Source organism: Rhagoletis pomonella, unplaced genomic scaffold (assembly GCF_013731165.1).
Source record: "Rhagoletis pomonella isolate Grant_MI unplaced genomic scaffold, Rhpom_1.0 Rhpom_scaffold_00001, whole genome shotgun sequence".
Taxonomy (NCBI): Eukaryota; Metazoa; Arthropoda; class Insecta; order Diptera; family Tephritidae; genus Rhagoletis; species Rhagoletis pomonella.
Genome location: NW_023458555.1, coordinates 44,530,920 through 44,550,120, shown reverse-complemented (window position 1 = coordinate 44,550,120; position 19,201 = coordinate 44,530,920). Strand labels below are relative to the sequence as shown.

Below are 19,201 nucleotides of genomic sequence, written 5' to 3'. Positions count from 1 at the left end.
TATTGTTAAAATTATCAAGCTAGACTACGAGCTTAAACTGTATTTCTCGCGAACGCTGCATAATCAATGTTTTCCAAGTATTTTCTGCTTGTGCAGTTGACTGTAAAATCGCAACGATTTAATGACGAATATAGCAGTGCTATTTGTTACAGGTAACAGTAATTACTTATTTACAGTAAATAAAAAATAAAGTTCAAATTAACAGTCGAATTATCTGCCAATGAATCTCTTTACATACAATGCATTCGCGATGACGTGAACTAATTAAAACCAAAGGAGTTCAGGAGGATTTGGATAAATACCCCTCTCCTCCCACACCTGGTCGACCCTGGCAAATGAAACAAGGACCGCTATGACAGCTTGCCCGCAGGCTCACCTCCATCAGTAAGAGAATCGCCACATTCCGGATCAAAGCTAAGTTCAACAACATTAGCCTAATTTGTATACACGCCCCAACGGTGGAGAAGGGCGATAAGACCAAAGAGAAATTCTATGAGCTCATTGACTCATCATATGAAATCGTGCTTGACGATTGCAGACGTTAGACAAGTCAGACTAGGCATATAGGTCCAACAGTCTGAAAATTTAAGTAATGTTGGTATTTAGTACTCAAGGTGAAGATTCTGTAACCAGTTAGCGAGAGTTTTCGGATCGGTGTCGCTTTTGTTGACGTATGATATGAATATTTTTACATCAATAAGTGCGATAGTTATCCTAAACTTTTTGCTAACTGGTTTCAGAATCTCCCACTGGTATCCCTTTATCAAAAAACTAAAAATTTAATTGATCTCCGTGTGATATACCGAAGATACATCAAACATCTCGGTTCACTACTTTATCGCGGCCAAGGTCCGTATGCACTGCCGTGTCTCAGTGAACTCGACGAAAGTTCGACGTCTCAAAGCTGCCGAGAAGTTTTGCAATAGATTCTACATAAATCCTGATTTATCAAGCAACTCCTCATCGCGGGATTTCATGTCCCAATTACATCTTAGTTCCACCCACGCTGAAACAGCTTGTATACGCCGCATACAAAGCCAGTGCAGTGATGAAGACGGAAACCTCGTAGCTAGCGATGGCAAAAAAAAATCTATTAATTAATTATATGATTAATCACAAACCAAAAAAATTAATTACGATTTATTGAAATTATTGATAAATAATCGATTGATCGAATTTTTAATTACTTAATTTCGCAAAAACTTCTTACTAACGGATCTTTGAAATGGATTTTTGTGAACCTCGGGTCGAGTAAAGTTGATGCAGCTAGCAAAAAAAATGTTCGATGGAGGGATTTTAGACAACTACAGAACTCATTTCTTGAAAATATTTTTACGATTATTTTAAAATTAAACGATTAACAATCGGTAAAATCGTAAATTGGACCAAAATAATCGATTAATTTAATCAAATGATATGAGTACGGATGTATTCGTAGCAGACATTCAGAGTACGTCAGAGATGTGGAGAGAACAAAACTCAATGATTCCAGTCGCGCGTTTGATGATTAAAAATCCAGACAAATACATACGAGCGCTGTCCAAGGTGTTCTACTTCAAGACGAGGTGAGAAGAGCAATAAGCCCACGGAATAATGGAACGAATTTCCGAGACCCTTTGTCAAATTTGGTTTGGCAGAAATTCGTTCCAAAACACATCATACACCCACACTGTCAGAAACAACAACCACCAAAAAGGAAATAATTGATGGTACTTATCAGTGTGACTTCAGACCTCACAGGTCCACCATTGACTAGATTTTACCAAATATTGGAAAATACCATTGATAAACATATTGACGCACACCGGCCTTTCGACGATTTTTAAGCCACTTTTGAAGAAGAGAAGCTGCCTCTGTAAAGCTATGTCTAAATTTAGAATCCCAGCAAACTTTATACGACTATCCATCGTTGGTCTGATGGTGAACGAAAACAAGACAAAATACCCCCAAGCAACAACCAGCCTTAACGTATTGGAGTAGTGAAGTACTTTGTCTTCATATGATCCACTTTAAGCTCGGTAAGCAATTGAAAACAAACGACAAACAAACGTCAAACTCTACAAAACTCTCATCACTTTATTAAATTTTGTATGGGATTGTTGATTACGAATCTGAAATCAGTTTGCAAAAATTCAAAACGGCGAATGGACTTTTTAAAAAATTTCAGATTTTTATGAAATTTCATATCCAAAGTTTCTTTGGGTCACTGGCTACAAAATTGAGAGGAGAATCAATATAACAATAAAGTTGTAATATTGCGGTATTTATCACGTAGCTCGAATACGGCCTTATTCTTGACTAATAAAATAGAACTCTTGATATTCGATTAATCGAATATTTGCTCAATGTCGAATCCTTGCGAGCGGTTATCACAAAAAAATGATCTTCGAAGGATAGTGCAAGGAATAGAGCATCAAATCAAGGAAATTAGGGTTTCTATTACTGCAGAGAAGGGGACGTGCTTAGTTAAAATAATGCCAAATTACAATGCTACAAAACAGTTGAAAAAATTTAGTTACTCTTACTAAAATTGTCACTTGTTCACACAACTGGCATTTTTTTTGATAGTTTGTTTTTTTGCATTCCCAAGAAGCTTATAGTTAACCCCATCTTCTCTTAAAAATTTACAACCGTAACTCAAAAACTAGCGAACTTACGCCACTTTTTAAAAAGCCCTAACTTAACGAATGAAAATTTGTGAAAGCAGAAAGCCCTAACTGAAGTACTTTTGCTACAAAAAATTTCCCAATTTCACTGTAGTAGTAGTACGGCCCATTCGTGTTTCTTAAAACTTCATACCTTTTACTTAAATTTATTTGAACAAATCGAGTGAAAGGTCTGAAATTTTAAGATAAAGCATTTGCTTAAGTTTTAGGCATATGGCCCAATATCTGAAAGCTGTATGCGCATTTCTGGGGTAGCATCCAATTTCGACCTGAATTTGTTTTTTGTATAATGTAAGCTGAAAACTCTATTTACAGAGTACGTTGCGACAGAAGTAAGCAAAGTTAAAATATCCTTTTTAACGACTTCATGATATTTACTCTTAACACTAACCCAAAACTCTTTCAGAGACACAGATTCAAATGTGTGTTTCAATGTCGAAGTACTCTGAAGATCTATGAACGCTTCGTAAATGGATTTTGTGCCAAACTGATATTACTACTACCATCCGAAAAATAATCTGACAAAGATTTCAGGCGATTTACCAAGTGCCCAGTTATGACATTTAACAGGAAACGAACACAAAATTTTCTCACCGTTTGCCTTTATTTTAGAACCGAACACGAAATCGCCATAACACAAAGGACGGGAACGCTTTCTGTCGAAGGCCATCCAGATTGTTAGGGGAATTATGTTCGTCGTACTTTTGTCTAAAAAATTACCGTAAATGACTTTTGTTTGATGAAAATGCTCGAAAATAAATTTTGAAGTCATTGAGGGAGATGTAGTGGGACCAGAAGAAGCCATACGTGCGCGATCTCATTAATTTTATATAAATATTATACCTATCCCTTTCATTTGTCTTGTTTAGCTTATAGTGCAAAGTAACTACTAACTTGCTTTGATATGGAAACAAAATATATTGGATTTAACATGAATGCAAAAAGCCCCAACTGAAACATTTATTTCATAACTTCGCATTCATAAAGGCCCTAACTGACAGGAATGCTACATAATTGATAAAAAACTTTAAATTTTTTTAGTTATGTTAGGTATTGATATTTTACATAAATTTCATGAATCATTAACCGACTTCCAAAAAAGGAGGAGGTTATCAGTTCGTCGGAATCTTTTTTTTTTTTTATGTATGTTACCGCATAACTTTGGACCACGTCAACCGATTTCGATAATTCTTTTTGCATCGGAAAGGTAGCTAATCTTATTTCGCACCCTGCCACTGGTTCGCTCTCTAAGTCCAAATAGGTTATTTGGAAGCTATTTTTAAAACAATATTAATACTATATTAGCTTAAAATGTGTTTGCATTTCTCCATGAATATGTATTTATTAAAACATAGTATGTATTCATCCGTTTAATATTATTTAAATTAATTTCAGATAATCAGATGACAATTTTGAATGCACCACCAACGAACTAAAATGAAGCCGCCATATCCATAGTAAACCGAACACGGCTTTAGCTGCAGCAATGGGAATACTCGCATCAACTAAACCAACAGCAGCAACAACTACTACTATGTACTACTACTAAATTACTGTACTACTATTATATTATAACTACGAAACTTATCTGCTATGCCTGACTCTCCCAATTTGTATTACAAAAATCAGAAGAAGAAAAAACACGCACACCAAGCAAAAGTAGCAATAAACTAATTATAAATATATGTATTATTATTAAAAGCGTTCGCAACTATAGACAAACAAATAGAAAACAAATTGAAATGCAATAAACAAATCTAAACGATTGCAGTACTAAAGACTAGACTACATATAAACATTATTTCTAACATAAATATAGGTATACATATGTAGTTGCGTAGATTTTTGTGGTTGTTGTATTCATTTAGCCGATCCATTCCACTCTCGTATTGACAAAATGTAGTTTAAAGAGCAAAGTTTCAAAATATGGAAACGTGAAGTGTTTATTCCTATATTTCAAATTCGTTCAAAAATTATTTGCTTTATTACTTTGCGTATAAATGCCACAATATACAAACTGCTAGAGTTATAAACAAAAAATAAAATTAAAACGAAGCTGGAGATGGAGCTTAGGTACTAAATATATACATATAGTAAAAGTTAGTCGCATTTCTATACATTTTCAAAAATACACGTGCACACACACACGCACAAATAGAAACGTATATGTATGTATGTACGAACGGTTAGCGATATTTTCATTGCCAAAATTACTGTTATTATATATTATTTAATTACAAATGTAAACGTGTGTAAATTTTAAATAATTTTAATTTTTTTCAGTGCATACATTTGTAGTTTTATGTGCATACGTACATATTTATATGCATGCACATACATTTGTACTTTATTTAATGTAATATATTTGTAGTTTTAAGCGTTTTCCCTTAATTTTTTGTAATAATGTTTTGTTTGATTAAAAAGCAATTGCACACTTATTGTAATTTTGCAAATTGTTTGATTTTAAATTATAGATATGTATGTAGTATATACATATATGCAAACACATACAAAACAATACGTTTTATACAATTGAGAGTAATACAAAACGTAAATACTTGTAATCAATTAAAATCAATGTGATTTAAGCGATTTTATCAAAGCTATGCAATGTCTTAAAAACTACGTTAAATTAAAGAAAGAGAAAAATTGTTCTATGCAAAGCTGTTGTAAATTTCCAAAAGTGGAAACCACTTAATGAAAATAAGTAATATTTAAGTACCAAAAAAATTAAATACATATATTAATCTTAATAAAAATTGTATTCAAAAACAAGAAAAAACCCACAAAACAATTGTACATCAATTATCGGAGTAACAGCGTTAAAAAAGCAAAAAAAAACTACATAGGATACTATGGGCATTAAGGCAACATTGAATGTAAGAGCAATATCTCAACTTCGCGCATTTGTAATTTTTTATATTGCTTTTGCTTTTACAAAACGCAAATTGTATTGTTTGGTTAATTTGCTAACTGACTGCAAGCAATACATATAACTGAAAAACATACATACATATAGTAAATACATAATATAGTATGTACATAAGTAAGTCTTCTAAATTTTTTTACACTGTTGTAAGCTAAAGTGCCATTAGGTCTAAATTTTGTAGAAGAAAATAAACATGCTGTTTTGTTTGATGAAAACGAAAACACGTGCATCATTAGTTGTATTTATCTTACGTAGTAATGCGAAGTAAAGTTTTGTAATATTCCATAGAAAAAATACAAATTTGTAATTAGTATTGTTCATATCCGTAGATTCCGCATGCATTTACATACATTTTTAATACTAACATTTGTAACACAATTTTTATTGATTTTTTTTTTTTGCCAGGCACTTTTACATACATATTTTACACACATAATTCAACTGCTATACCGTACTGAATGGCAAATTTTAAATGCACGCATATTATTTGTACAAATTTACGCAAATGTATTTGACTATTTATTGTTTTACGAACATCCCACTAGTTACCGGTTTCTCGTTTTTTTCTAAGCTGATGTTAAATAGGAAATCCTCGTCATCAAATTTTTTTAACGTTGATCATGCCTTTATGACCGGCCGTAAATATGTTCTATATACAAACAAATGTATGAAGGGCGAAATTCCGTTTTTAAGCAATGTTAAAAAATTCTGAATTCTTTAAATTTTCCATAAATTTTCTTACATATCCTATAGGCTTCATATAATTTTCTAATTGTACCACAGTGGCTCGCTGCCAAGGTCATGTAAACCTTAATTTGTGAAGTGCCGCTGCCAAGGCAGTAGTAGCGCTTGGAACCAAAGTTTGCAGTTCATTTATCACTCACAATGTAGATTAATTCTAATTCCTTCAACCAAGGTCTTTCTTTTTCACATACATGGGCAGAATAACTATGTACGTACATATGTAAATATATAAATAGTTCCATCGATGTGGCGTGCAAGGTTCTACGCTCCAAACCTTGTGACTCCAATAGCAAGTTTCTACATACACTTGTGATCAGCTTATTAAGTCATCTACATTTTGATAAATTAAGCCTATTTTTCTTTTGTTTAATTAATGATTATTTGTTTTTCCATAAAAAAATCTGCAAGATTCCTGCTGAATTTTCAACTTCTTATTCAGATTTTTTAGAATTTTTTTTGGGGTATGTTTAAAATAGCTAAAGAATCGCGTTCATTTTTACTAATTTTTTTTCTGACATTTATATGGAGAAATTTCATTTACAGAATCACAATCAGAATCGCCGCAAACTCGACAGGGCTTAGATCTGTCTGACTTCTAAATATGTTTCAGTTTAAATGAAACTTTTTTAAAATTAAATGAAACCATTTTCAAACAAAGCGAAACCTTTTTCAAATTAAAGGAAACCTCTTTCAGGTTAAGCGAAACCATTTTCAAAATAAATGAAACCTTTTTCAGATAAAGCGAAACCTTTTTCAATTTAAATGAAACCTTTTTCAGATTCAACATTCCTAAAAGGAAGTTTAATTTAATTTAAAAAAAGTTTATTTTAATTTGAATAAAGTTTCATTGAATTTGAAAAAGGTTTCATTTAATTTGAAAAAGGTTTCGCTTAACCTGAAAAGGGTTTCATTTAATTTGAAAATGGTTTCATTTAAACTGAAAATGCTATACATATTTATATATTTATGAGTGTTGCTATTGCTTAAACCCAAAACATTTCACATGTTTTTTGGTGACTTCTGTTTAAAAGACGATTGTTTTTATGGCAGCTCATGCTTGAAGCACATAATATTTGCATTATCTGTTTAATTCTGGACTGTTGATATTGTAATACCAAATTTCTGCATAACTTTATTGATCAAATTGGATTTACTAGACCAGTCATGCCCAACGCTGGCAGAACTCCATAAGCAAGGGCCCTGCGCTGGGCATGCCTGGACTAGACTATCTGGGAGCAAACAAGAACCCAAGCATACGAAAGTATAAGAAAATCATATAAAAATATCATTTAATAAAGCGTTCAAAAAGTAATTAATTGGTACATATACGAGTATATAATTAATAATTGGTATTGAGAATTATGACTACGCGGATATCTACATACATATGTACATATGTACTATGTATGTATGCACAAATCAATGGACAAACATTGTGTACAGAAGACTAAATAAATATGCATACAAAAGTACGTACATACATTCATATATATGTATGCATATGCATGTAAGTATGTACCCAATAGACAATCTCAGGAGTTAAAAGCCCTTCCGAAAGGCCTTCCGCTATACATTCCTTTCTCCTTTCTTTTTTTTCTATGGAGTGGCACAAACTGAAAAGCTTCTTCTTTCGCTACACATAGAATGCCTTCCAGAAGGGCTTCTATAGGACGTACTTCAGAAAGCCTTTTGGAGGAGTTCTTTTAAAGTTGCTTCTTTAATTTATTAAAATCATACATCTTTGAAGTATTTGCTTGAGGTTTACATATATCAAATATGTATGTGTTATTGCAACTCAAAATGTTTATTGAAATTCATTTGTAATGCTAAATAATATAAATATATGCATTCGCGTAAATTGTAAACGAATAAGTCCTTCTAGAAGACATGCAAGGAAGCACATTTTTCAGCCTTTCTTGGGTAGGCCTCTTAGAATGGCTTCACTTAAGAAGGCCTACCTTTATTATATTATGGGTATGCATGTACTATGCATATGCATGTAAAACAATTTCGCAAACATTTTTGTTTGTCTGTAAACCATTGGTTGTTTTAATACATATTTCTTTTTCTCACAATGAAAATGCCAACACTGCTGTACTGCATTTTACTAGAAAAGTATGTGGTAAGTTGAAAAGAAGTAGAAATTATAATAAATTTTTCAACCCTAATTGGCTATGTAAACATTCTTAATTGCCCACATATTCGCTAAGAACTTAAAATATGTACATATGTGTATATATCGATGAGAATATGTATCCAGGAATGCGCCCTGCAGGAAAATCAGATTTAACGAATGCTAATTCAACTCAAGAGTTTACGTAAATCGGAAACCTTACGCTTTCGAAATTAGGTGGATGTATAAATTGCTTTTATAAAATTCTAGCAAAGTCGTAATTTAAAAAAAAGTATTATTTGTGTAATTGGTAAATTCTGTTCAATAATAATTTACATTTCCACAACTCTTTCATTTGCCAATATTAGGGGCAGCTCAAACAGGCGCGGGGTGGTAAATTCTCGTACGATATACACATGTTGCTCAAACCATTACTGTAATAAAGAGTACTATGAGTAAACATTTCTTACGGGATTGTAGCGCGCGGAGCCGTATCGCGCCAGTTTGAGCAGGCCTTTATTTTTTTCTTTTTGAGCGTACATATGTACATACACTAGGGTATTAGTTGCCTATTTTCAAGTTATTGGACTTTTTTAGTAGGGTTCCCAGGTTTTTTAAACTTGCTTTTGAATATTTGACTTTTTAGATTCAAAATGGTTGTAAAATTACATATGTATGTATGTAGATATTTAAATGGATATTCACAAGCAAATGTCATGTTTGCGGTCGGTCATACACATATGTTCATATATGTATACATACATACGTACATGGCAAAATCGAACTCCATGACGCTTGGATGTTGCGCAACATTTTGCTGAAAACAACCAGCCCATCAAACTTCACACAGTGGGAACAAACAATCCGGCTTCATCGTAGATAACATCCTAATCCCTCTATTTCCTTAGCTACTCTTATGCAAGTGTCTATTGTTTTGTTTACAAGTAAATATTACTATTTTTTGTGAAATCCTAATAAAGAGAAAATCAATTCAACGCATAAGCAACGATATTAATACACTTTTTTACATACATAGTTATAATAGTAGAATAGAGATCCCACAATTATGCAATAACAAAAAACAAATAATAATTTTTACAGTATTTAAATGTTTAATGTAGCAATGATATAAGTAAAGTAAAATTTTTTACCAACAGAAAATGCAAAAAGTGAAATTTAGTCGAAATGTAAGCGAATTATACGAAAAAAAAGGAAACCAATCAATAAGTGCACATTCAAATGTATGTGTTTACTACAAATATTTAATATGGCATGTGTTGAAGCGGAGCGAAAAGCAAATAAACAGCAGTGCAATGCCAGCACAATACCCGTGTATTATTAATGATTACATTTTTTTTTTATTATCATACTGTAGGTACTGTATATTGTATGTATTATTATCAATTTTTGATAAAGAACACCTTTTTGATAGAGAACTTTTCTGTAGTGTGCAAATTTTATCGCCAAAAATAAGAATAAATAAAATGAAATATTATTAAAAAATATACTTGAAAGAATTGTACAAATTTTTTTTTTTATAGCAAGCGAAGGGTAACGAAGATAAAACCGACACACATACATACATATGTGCATTAGAATGGTCCAATTTTGTATGGGGGGGGGGAGGAGGGGGGCGGAATATCATCCTAGAAAAAGGGGCACCCCTTTTAATATTTGTAATATCAATACCAACTTTCAATTTTCTACTGTAACCAATACAGGGTGCTCAATGGCCTTGAAATGCGCTACTGGATCCCCGAAAAACTAAAAATATTGGTAATTTTTATAAAAAAAAAACTACTGTTGCCATGACAGCACATCTTTCGGCAAGAGGAAGAATTTTGGAAGGTGCCCCAAAGCCTATCTCGGCAAAAAAAAAATAAAAGTACTTGCATATACATATGTACCTATGGATGTGATGTACTATGTACATATAAATATGTATTTTCACGTAATAAGTTAAATAAATGTAGCGTGAAGCCATTGAAAGTTGCGTAAAAGTGAAGTGGAACTAAAAAAAGGAATCATAAAAAAAGGAAAATGCTGGCAAAGCGCCGATTAACAAATGAAATATTTTAATATCTATTGTGCGTGAAATTCTTGTTAATTATAAGTGAACGTTCAGCAAGTTTGAACGCATGAATACCTGTGCAAGCGGAAACGAAAATACGTAGATATACATATGTATATTGTTACTCCCAAAATTGAGCGTACGGCTCTTTTTTGTTAATAATAATAACACGTTTTTGTTAATTTTGTATTAAAATATGGGCTTGTATTTTAGCAAACTCCATTTTAATTCCAAGAATGATACTGTGTACAATAAGTAATATTTAAGCAAAAACAAAACCGACTTCATTATTACATATAGCTGCAAAAATACAAGATACCACTGCAAGCAAGACGGTACAAAATTTTTGAAAATTTCCAGCGCTTCCTTTCATGAGACAAAAATGTCTTGAAGCCTGCGACGTGAGCGAGAAAAGCCTTCTAAAATATGCGTTTGTTACCACGGATATTAGCAGCAACCAGAACAAGACCATGCTCTCCAAAAGTGCAGTGCCGCGAAATGAAAGGTAATGAAAAGCTGTGTTGGTCAAAACATAGAAAACGAATGCCTTTTTCTTGCAGGCTCCAACTTGGGGAACGCATCGGATACGAAGAATACTTAGATGAGTACATTGAATTTTAGGATGGGCATTACTCGATTTTAAATTATTTTTATACCCGAGCGCACTTGTGCACAACGGTGTTATAACTTTGTTCAAACAAACGGTTGTTTGTAACAAACGAATCGAGATAGATATGTACAAATTAGGGATGTTACGAATGTTTAAAATGCGGATGCGGATGTTTAAAAGCTAGCGAGTTTATAAAAAAGTGGTACAAAATTTTTTTATTAGTATAACGGAGTTCTGGTTGAACGACTCGTCAGAGGATAAGAAAACTGGCCAGGAGCAGAAAACGTTTAAGAGAGTTTAAGTGCATTCTTTCGAATATATTTTGACATACAATATATTTAAGAAATTTTGTGATCCAAATCGACTTAAAATATATTAAAACTATAAACAGCTCTATGATTTCATTCTTAGAGATCGTGTCAACAGAGTATTGGGATTTTCTTTCATACGTAAAACCAATCTTACGAGCTGGTGTTTAGTATTCACGACGTTAGAACTGCATGAATTGAATAAAAATTGTTAACAAGTAATTTTTAGCAAAAAAAAACTTCAACTATCATATAAAAAAAAAATATATATATATATCTCATGATCCACTGATCGGATCTTAACCAGATTAGTATGGAGACACTACCTTTCCGATGCAAAAAGAATTACACTGGTCTACAAATTTCAACTTTTTTTCTGCGAATAAGACGGGACCTGGTGTTTCTGAACGGATTTTTCGTGCTGAACACGAATCCGGGGTCAAAAATGTCCCATCACGTCACGTTTTCGATAAAAAAGGGGTTTGAAACCCCTAAAAACAGCGTTTTTGGCCATTTTCGAAAAATTATAGAGCTGAACCCTGACGTGGTACAAATTTTGCATATATCAGAAATTAAAGGCTAAACCGTGCCCTTTCGAATGAGCCCTATGCCGAATTGATCGCGTGCACCCTTAAAGCAGGGGGTGTATTTGTGTTTAGGGGTGCAGGAAAAATTGATCGCCATATTGGATCCGCCATTTTGAATTTTTAAAATCTAACTTCAGATTCGTAATCAGCGACTCTTAATGTAGTTAAGACCTTAGCATCATTCATTTTATATGGTCGTTTAAGATGAAATTCTTTCTGCGATCAATTTTCCCTGGACTCCTAGACACAAATACACCCCCTGATCTAAGGGTGCATGCGATTAATTCGGCATAGGGCTCATTCGAAAGGGCACGATTTAGCCTTTAATTTCTGACATATACAAAGTTTGTAGCACGTCAGGGTTCAGCTCTACAATTTTTCAAAAATGGCCAAAAACGCTGTTTTTAGGGGTTTCAACCCCTTTTTTCTCGAAAACGTGACGTGATGGGAAGTTTTGGACCCCAGATTCGTGTTCAGCACGAAAAATCCGTTCGGAAACACCAGGTCCCGTCTTATTCGCAAAACCCTTGTAGACCAGTGTTATCGAAATCGGGTGACGTGGTCCAAAGTTATGCGGTAACATACATAAAAAAAATAAAATAAAATAAAAAACAAGTAAGAAAGTCTAAGTTTCGGCGGAGCCGAACGTTAAATACCCGGCGCAAACATTAAATATATGATTTTCACCTTTCCGAAAGCTACCGCTACATGGTAAGCCGGGGTGTATCAATTTTGAGTAAATTAGCGTCCTTAAATTTCGAAATATTGAAGTTTCAAGCATTTCTCAAATTTACCGTTATATGAAAAGTGGCCGTAATTTTAGTCCGATTTAAATAATTTTCAACATTTTGCTTTCATGTGGCAAGCACAATAACCACACCGAGTTTGGTAAAAATTGGTATAACGGTTTCTGAGATACATATATGTGATCATAAGTGGGCGGTGCCACGCCCATTTTCCAAACTTTTATCATAAACGTATTTCTTGGTAAAGAATTGTTGCAAGCATCAATTTTGAATAAATTAGCTTTACTATTTACCGATTTATCGAAGATTTTGTATTTCTCTAAATTACCGTTATATGGGATGTGGGCGTGGTTACAGTCCACTTTCGCCCATTTTCAATTCCAACCTACCTTGGATAAATGTAAACCTACATACCGAATTTCGTTAAGATATCTCAATTTTTGCTCGAATTATCGTGTGCACAGATGGACGGAGTAAAAATTGAGATATTTTAACGAAACTTGGTATGTGACTTCTTTTTTTTTAGCGTAGGACGGATGGTATTGAAAATGGGCAAAATCGGACAGTAACCACGCCTACCTCCCATATAACGGTAGTTATCAGAAATACGAATACTGCGATATTTTAGTACTACTAAAGCCCATTCTCTCAAAATTGATATTTATAATGATTTTTAGGCGGAAAGTAAGAACATTATAAATTTGTGGAAAATCGGCGTAGCCACGACCACTTATGATTACATACATATGTATATCTCTCCAATTTCCTCCACACTTGGCACGGTTGTTGACCTTGGTACAAGATACCAAATGGCTGAAAATTTTTAAAATCTGACAATATCCACGCCCACATCCCATATAACGGTAATTTGATGAAATACGAAATCTTCGATAAATTAAAAAATACCGAAGCTAATTTATTCAAAATTGATGTTTGTAATAATTCTTTAGCTCAAGATACGTTTATGATAAAATTTTGGTAAATGGGCGTGGCACCGCCCACTTATGACAACATACATATGTGTATCTTGGTAACCGTTCGAGCAATTTGTATCAAACTCGGAATGATTATTGCGCCTGCCATATAAAAGCAAAAGGCTGGAATTATTGAAATCGGACTAAAATTACGCTCACTTTTTATATAACTGTAAATTTCAGAAATGCTTGAAACTTCGATATTTGGAAATTTAAGGACGCTAATTTACACAAAATTTATACTAAAAACAGTCCCTTGAAAATAACTAACATTTGTATGGAATTTTGGAAAATGGTCGTAATACCGCCCTCATATAACTATATAAGTTTATCGAAGATGTTTGATATAGGGATAAAATCACCCCTGCTTACCATCAGTGTTGCCATTTTGGTGCTTTTGGAGCTAGATTTAGCTCTTTACTTTTCTATTCTCTTTCTCTTTCTATCTCATAGCTATTTTTTTTATCTCTTTTCAAATTTATGTAGCACTTTTTTAGCTGCAGAAAGTTTTAGTTGTATTTAATGTATATAAGCCAAAACTTAAGCGTTGATAAAATGGGAAGTTTCGAGATGCTGTGTATCCACCATAAACTCTTGGATCTAGGTTAAAGAATTCAAAAATTAATTAAAAGAAAATCCCTTTTCTGATAGCGCGGATTTTGTTTTACTTTACTAATTTTACCTTTAAGAGTTGGAGGTAAAACTTTCCAGAAAAATTTTGCGAAAAAATTGTTCAATTCAAATATCTGAAATTACTGACTTTACAGTTTGTATAGTATTTTTAGTTCACTATTATAAGTGTCATAGCAAATAATTCGAAATATATGCACCTTATTTTGGTTTTAAAAGATTTTTTCAGCACTTAAACTTATAAAATTCGTTGTTTTTATTAAAATGGCCGAAAATGTAAAAACAACCTTACGTCAATAAATGCTCAGCCTTAACAAAAATATGTAGCTCTTCATTTTAGCTACTATTAGTATTATTTAGCTCCTTTTAGCTTTTTTCGACCGTTTTAGATCCAAACGAAATTTTCTCTGGCAACACTGCTTACCATGTAGCGGTAGTTTTCTAAAAGGTGAAAAAAAACTATATTTAATAATTGAGCCGGGCATCTAATGTTCGGCTCTGGCCGAACTTAGACTTTTTACTAGTTGTTTTGATGGGTTTGTTCAACTTATTAAATAAAAACAACAACGCACCATACATATCGACTATTTTTCGGTTTTGGGTAGGGGTTCTCACCCATTCCATAACGTAAGTACATATGCCATTATCCGTTGTATTTCGAAGTAAAATTGCTTTCTTTTTTTGTAGGTATATATTTTCAATACATATCTCAAGTAGCCTGTAACTTTAAAGACCTTATATTTAAAGGTTGCATTAAAATTTATGATTGCGTATAAAGTAAAGCATTTTACTATCGGTTTAAAATTGGTTTATATATACATATATCAAAGTCCGATAATAGAAATGCTTAAATTTATACATAGCTTTAGTTTAAGTGAGCTTTAAAGTTAAAGGTTACTCCAGAAAATGGCTCTAACTGTGAAAGAAATTCCCATCTCGAAATTCCCTAGTTCATTTTTAAATATTAACAATATGGTAATGCTGCTAGCAATATGAACAAATTATGAAGCTTCAAAAGGCCCACTATCCCTCAAAAAGTTGTTTGTTGAAACTACCTTCGTTTTTTTACCATTACTTGAAATAAAAAAGTTTTTTATTTGTTAAGTAACTCGGCGGCGATTGAAAGATAATAAAAATACAATGAAAGGCATACAATTTTATTGTTTTTTGTATTGAGAACTTCTTGTTTTAGGAAGCTGATCAATAAACCAACCAATAATGCCAAGTTTTAAACAAAAAAAACATTAAAAATATGCGAACGTTTCACACAAAAAAACTTATTAATTTAAATGAAACAAAAAGGATTTTTAAATACTCAAATGCACGATTTCTTTCAGTCGGTAATACCGTCTCCAATCGTGAACAAAATTTATATGTGATATCTTCGACTAAAGTAGCATCGACTTAGGGGTTGAGGCTTAGGAAATCTGATGTAAATATTTGCTTCCTACATTTAAGGACCACCATAATGTACATATATACTTACATGTACGCACAGATGTGTGTTATAGATTCGACAGTAGAAAAAAATAAGGTAGATATGCAAGAACAGTAGAAATGTATGTCGTCGTTTAAAGTACAAAACCGCGTATCGTCATTCTGCAAAACCGCGTAACTGCCATTGGCTGCCAAAAATTAGATTTGCTCACACAAGCTCTTGGCTCAATCCTTATCCATTCGTCCTGAAATGTACTAGCCAGAAATGCGATGGCTTTATAAAAAAGAGAACCATTTTGAAATATGAGTGTTCTTACGCTCTAGAAAATAATTTCTACAACTTCACATACGCGGTTTTGCATTTTGCTGATACGCAGTTTTGCATTTTGTTGATACGCGGTTTTGCACTTTAAACGACGATATATATCGTCACCTTTCTATAGAAAGGCCCTAACTGGTTTTCTTTCAAAATTCAGCTCTACAAACGTAGGAAGATTACTCATTCAAGACTAAACCGAATTTAAATTGAACTATATATAGATTGACGCTTACCACAATGTGGCCGAGCTTCTCCTCAGACTTGTGGCGTGCGTCTTCATGTTGTTACACAAAGGGGAAGGACCTACAGTTTTTCGCCGACTCCGAACGGCGATTATATTTTTATGAGAAGCTGTTTTTCATGGCAGAAATACATTCGGAGGTTTGCCATTGCCTGCCGAGGGGCGACCGCTGTTAATAAAAAACCTTTTTTATGTATACTTCTTGTGATGTCGCTTTGACCAGGGCTTGAACCCAGGCCCTGCGGAGTGGTAGCTCCCGACAAAAGTTATATATTTTTGTCCGCAGAATCCGAATCAGTGTTACAAACATACATGTCTTATTTAAAATAATGGACTTCCGGTCAGTTCAACCCACATCCGATCGAAACCGGAAGTCGGAAATACGACCAAAAGATAAAGCATACCCATGGTGATCAATTTTAAAAGGGGTGGACGGGTAGTTTAGGACACCCTGTATCTATGTACATATGTATGTATACATGCAATGTATACATTTAACATATTGCATTATTTTTAAGAAATTAAAAAAAATACGTACATACATATCGTCGATGTTTTAGCAAAACCGCCTATCTTACGGTACTCAAATTTACAGGAGAGCGAAAAAATAAAGATTTTAAGATTTGTATGCATAAATCTCTATGCCTGGAGTTCAGGGTTACCAGAAGTTATGTTTACCACGACGGCGATTTAGGCTGGTTTTGCAACTGGTCGATGGGCGGATTTGCAAAAACATCGACGAAATGTACTATATATGTAGCTTTAACGATTTTTTGGGTTTATTAAAAAAATTATCACAGCCACAAATCCTCACGATATTTGCCACTAACTCTGAACGTTTTTAACGTTAATGAAGCTTCCTCCCGTGTTATTTGCTGCACTTGTATTAAACATTTTGTAATTGCCTCCTCAATCGATTTTGATATCGAACCACCATCGGCACAGACGTACAAGATAGTATTCTTTTGCATCAAAAACTCCACAAATACTGTTGCATGAGCTAGTAATTGGTCATGAACATAGCGATAAGTAGCACTAGGCACGCGTGACAGACACTCGAAGTACCGTTGTAGCACATTACCTTTTTCCATGGCTAATATGCGATCTCTGTGTGGCAGACTTGCTTCAGTTGTAGCGCCTGCAAAAAACCAGGTATCGCCTAGTGAGGTATAAGCAACGTTTGCCAGCAATTGTTCCTTCTTCTTCAAAAATCCTAAAAAGGGTGCTAAAGCTGTACCAATACCAATCAGGATATGATTGTTTTCACTTGCTTCTTGCGCAGTAAAGCGAAATTGATTCGTCTGTCGCGGATACACTGTGATCTCGGGCAACTTTTCAGCAACTGTGCCATTTAACAAGGGTGTAGCCAAGGTTTTTAACATATTTGTGGTCACCCCTGGGTTTTGTGCGCGTATTGAAAATATAATTTTTATTTCATTAGTTTGCGGGCTATTGGCTATCGAATATGGACGCGGCAACAAACGTGGTAGGTGCTCAATTAAAATTTCTAGTGTAGGTATACATGAGGGACACAACTCCAGCAGTTCCAATAATGATAAGCCACGCTCTAAGATAAGCTCGTTGTAATAAGCGCTCCCTTCTTTCGAGGATAAACAACTCATGAATGCACGCTCATCTGCATCCCCACAGCAGTTGGCTAGAGTAATTAGGAACTGTTTTTTTGGTATGGCAAGAAAATTGAGACAATCGCGCAACAGATGATAAGGAGTACAATGTGATGGAATGTATGGTGGTAGCTTTGCCGTTTTCTTAGTACATTTTGATGAAATTCGCAGTTGAAATGAGCTATCAGATTTATTTGATAATTGCAAACGCTCTAGCAGTGCTTGGACTTCTCTGCTGCTGTTGGATGGTAATACAGCAATAGTATCACCTGGTTGAAAATAATCACATTCCATTTGCTATTGATAATATATTTGATATTATTAAAATCAACTAGTCGATCCTATTGTTCATACGATACCATTTCCGTTGTTAACTCCATTATACACTTTTCTTTCGCTATATCTGGTCCTGCCAGCATTTGTACCCCCTTAATCGGCACTTCCACGGGAAAGGTTCCGGTTCGACAAAAGGGCCAAATAAGTCCTGAACATTGTAGCTGGGCATGCTTCGTCAACTATTTATAATGAACTGCTCACTTTTAACATTTTAAATGAAACTAATTGGTTACTCACCCTCAGGCTTTCCAAATCATCTGCATAGGAAACAGTGTAAATTGGCTCCGACAGCTTTGCTGGTAAATATTTTTCTAATACGTAATTTTTTATATAAACTTTATCGACATCACAATTAAATGATCCAGTTGCACAAACCATTTCCTTGCTGATTTTTAAAACCTCAAGCACGTATAGTATAGCTAGGGACACGAACTTCGATACGATATGGTAACATATCGATACTTTTGGCATTCGATACAGATACTTTTTACTCGATAGTTTAAAACATTCTTTTTTGGAATACAGCACCCTAGTATCGTATCGAATGTCGTAAACTCAAATTTTTGACAGTTGCTTTGAAGCAGAAGAATGCTATCGGGTTAGCAATTAATAGAATGCAGCAATTATAGAGAAAATATTTACCTTTGCTGATTTCAGTTCTTCTGGTACTGAAATACATGCAATTATTATACCTTTTAGCAATAACCACTAATTTTTCTCTAATACCGCGTTCTGGCCGACAACGAAAACACTTTGAAAAGGAGTTTTGGGATTGTGGACTGAAGGCTGTTCACACCGGCTGTTAGTGTTTTCGTTGGCATTTCTTGCATCCTCTGGTTACATTTTTGCTACACAAAAACAAAAC

The 19,201-nt window shown here is 33.8% G+C and overlaps 2 protein-coding genes across 2 annotated transcripts in view; one reads left to right on the top strand and one right to left on the bottom strand.

Annotated features, from left to right (window-relative positions):
- Positions 1-5,844, top strand: part of LOC118744698 (serine/threonine-protein kinase PAK 3) — a 47,806-nt gene extending 41,962 nt beyond the window's left edge. The window contains exon 2 of the mRNA XM_036477912.1: positions 4,062-5,844. The gene's annotated coding sequence lies outside the window, so the exon portion shown is untranslated. The remainder of the gene's footprint in view (positions 1-4,061) is intronic.
- An 11,288-nt stretch (positions 5,845-17,132) lies between these two features.
- Positions 17,133-18,751, bottom strand: LOC118744667 (methionine synthase reductase-like). The gene is made up of 3 exons (XM_036477840.1): positions 18,574-18,751; positions 18,360-18,515; positions 17,133-18,297 (listed from the first exon to the last, which is right to left on the bottom strand). The coding sequence occupies exons 1-3, from the start codon at positions 18,712-18,714 to the stop codon at positions 17,170-17,172; spliced, it is 1,425 nt and encodes a 474-aa protein (XP_036333733.1). The 5' UTR covers positions 18,715-18,751; the 3' UTR covers positions 17,133-17,169.
- Positions 18,752-19,201: the final 450 nt, after the last annotated feature.

Bases quoted from the DNA above. Each gene is read 5' to 3' on its own strand.
- LOC118744667 (XM_036477840.1), bottom strand. From the start codon at position 18,714: ATGGTTTGTGCAACTGGATCATTTAATTGTGATGTCGATAAAGTTTAT. The intron at 18,516-18,573 runs GTGAGTAACCAA...CATTATAAATAG, and splicing joins ATGATTTGGAAAGCCTGAGG to TTGACGAAGCATGCCCAGCT. The intron at 18,298-18,359 runs GTATCGTATGAA...TATTATCAATAG, and splicing joins TGGAGTTAACAACGGAAATG to CAAATGGAATGTGATTATTT.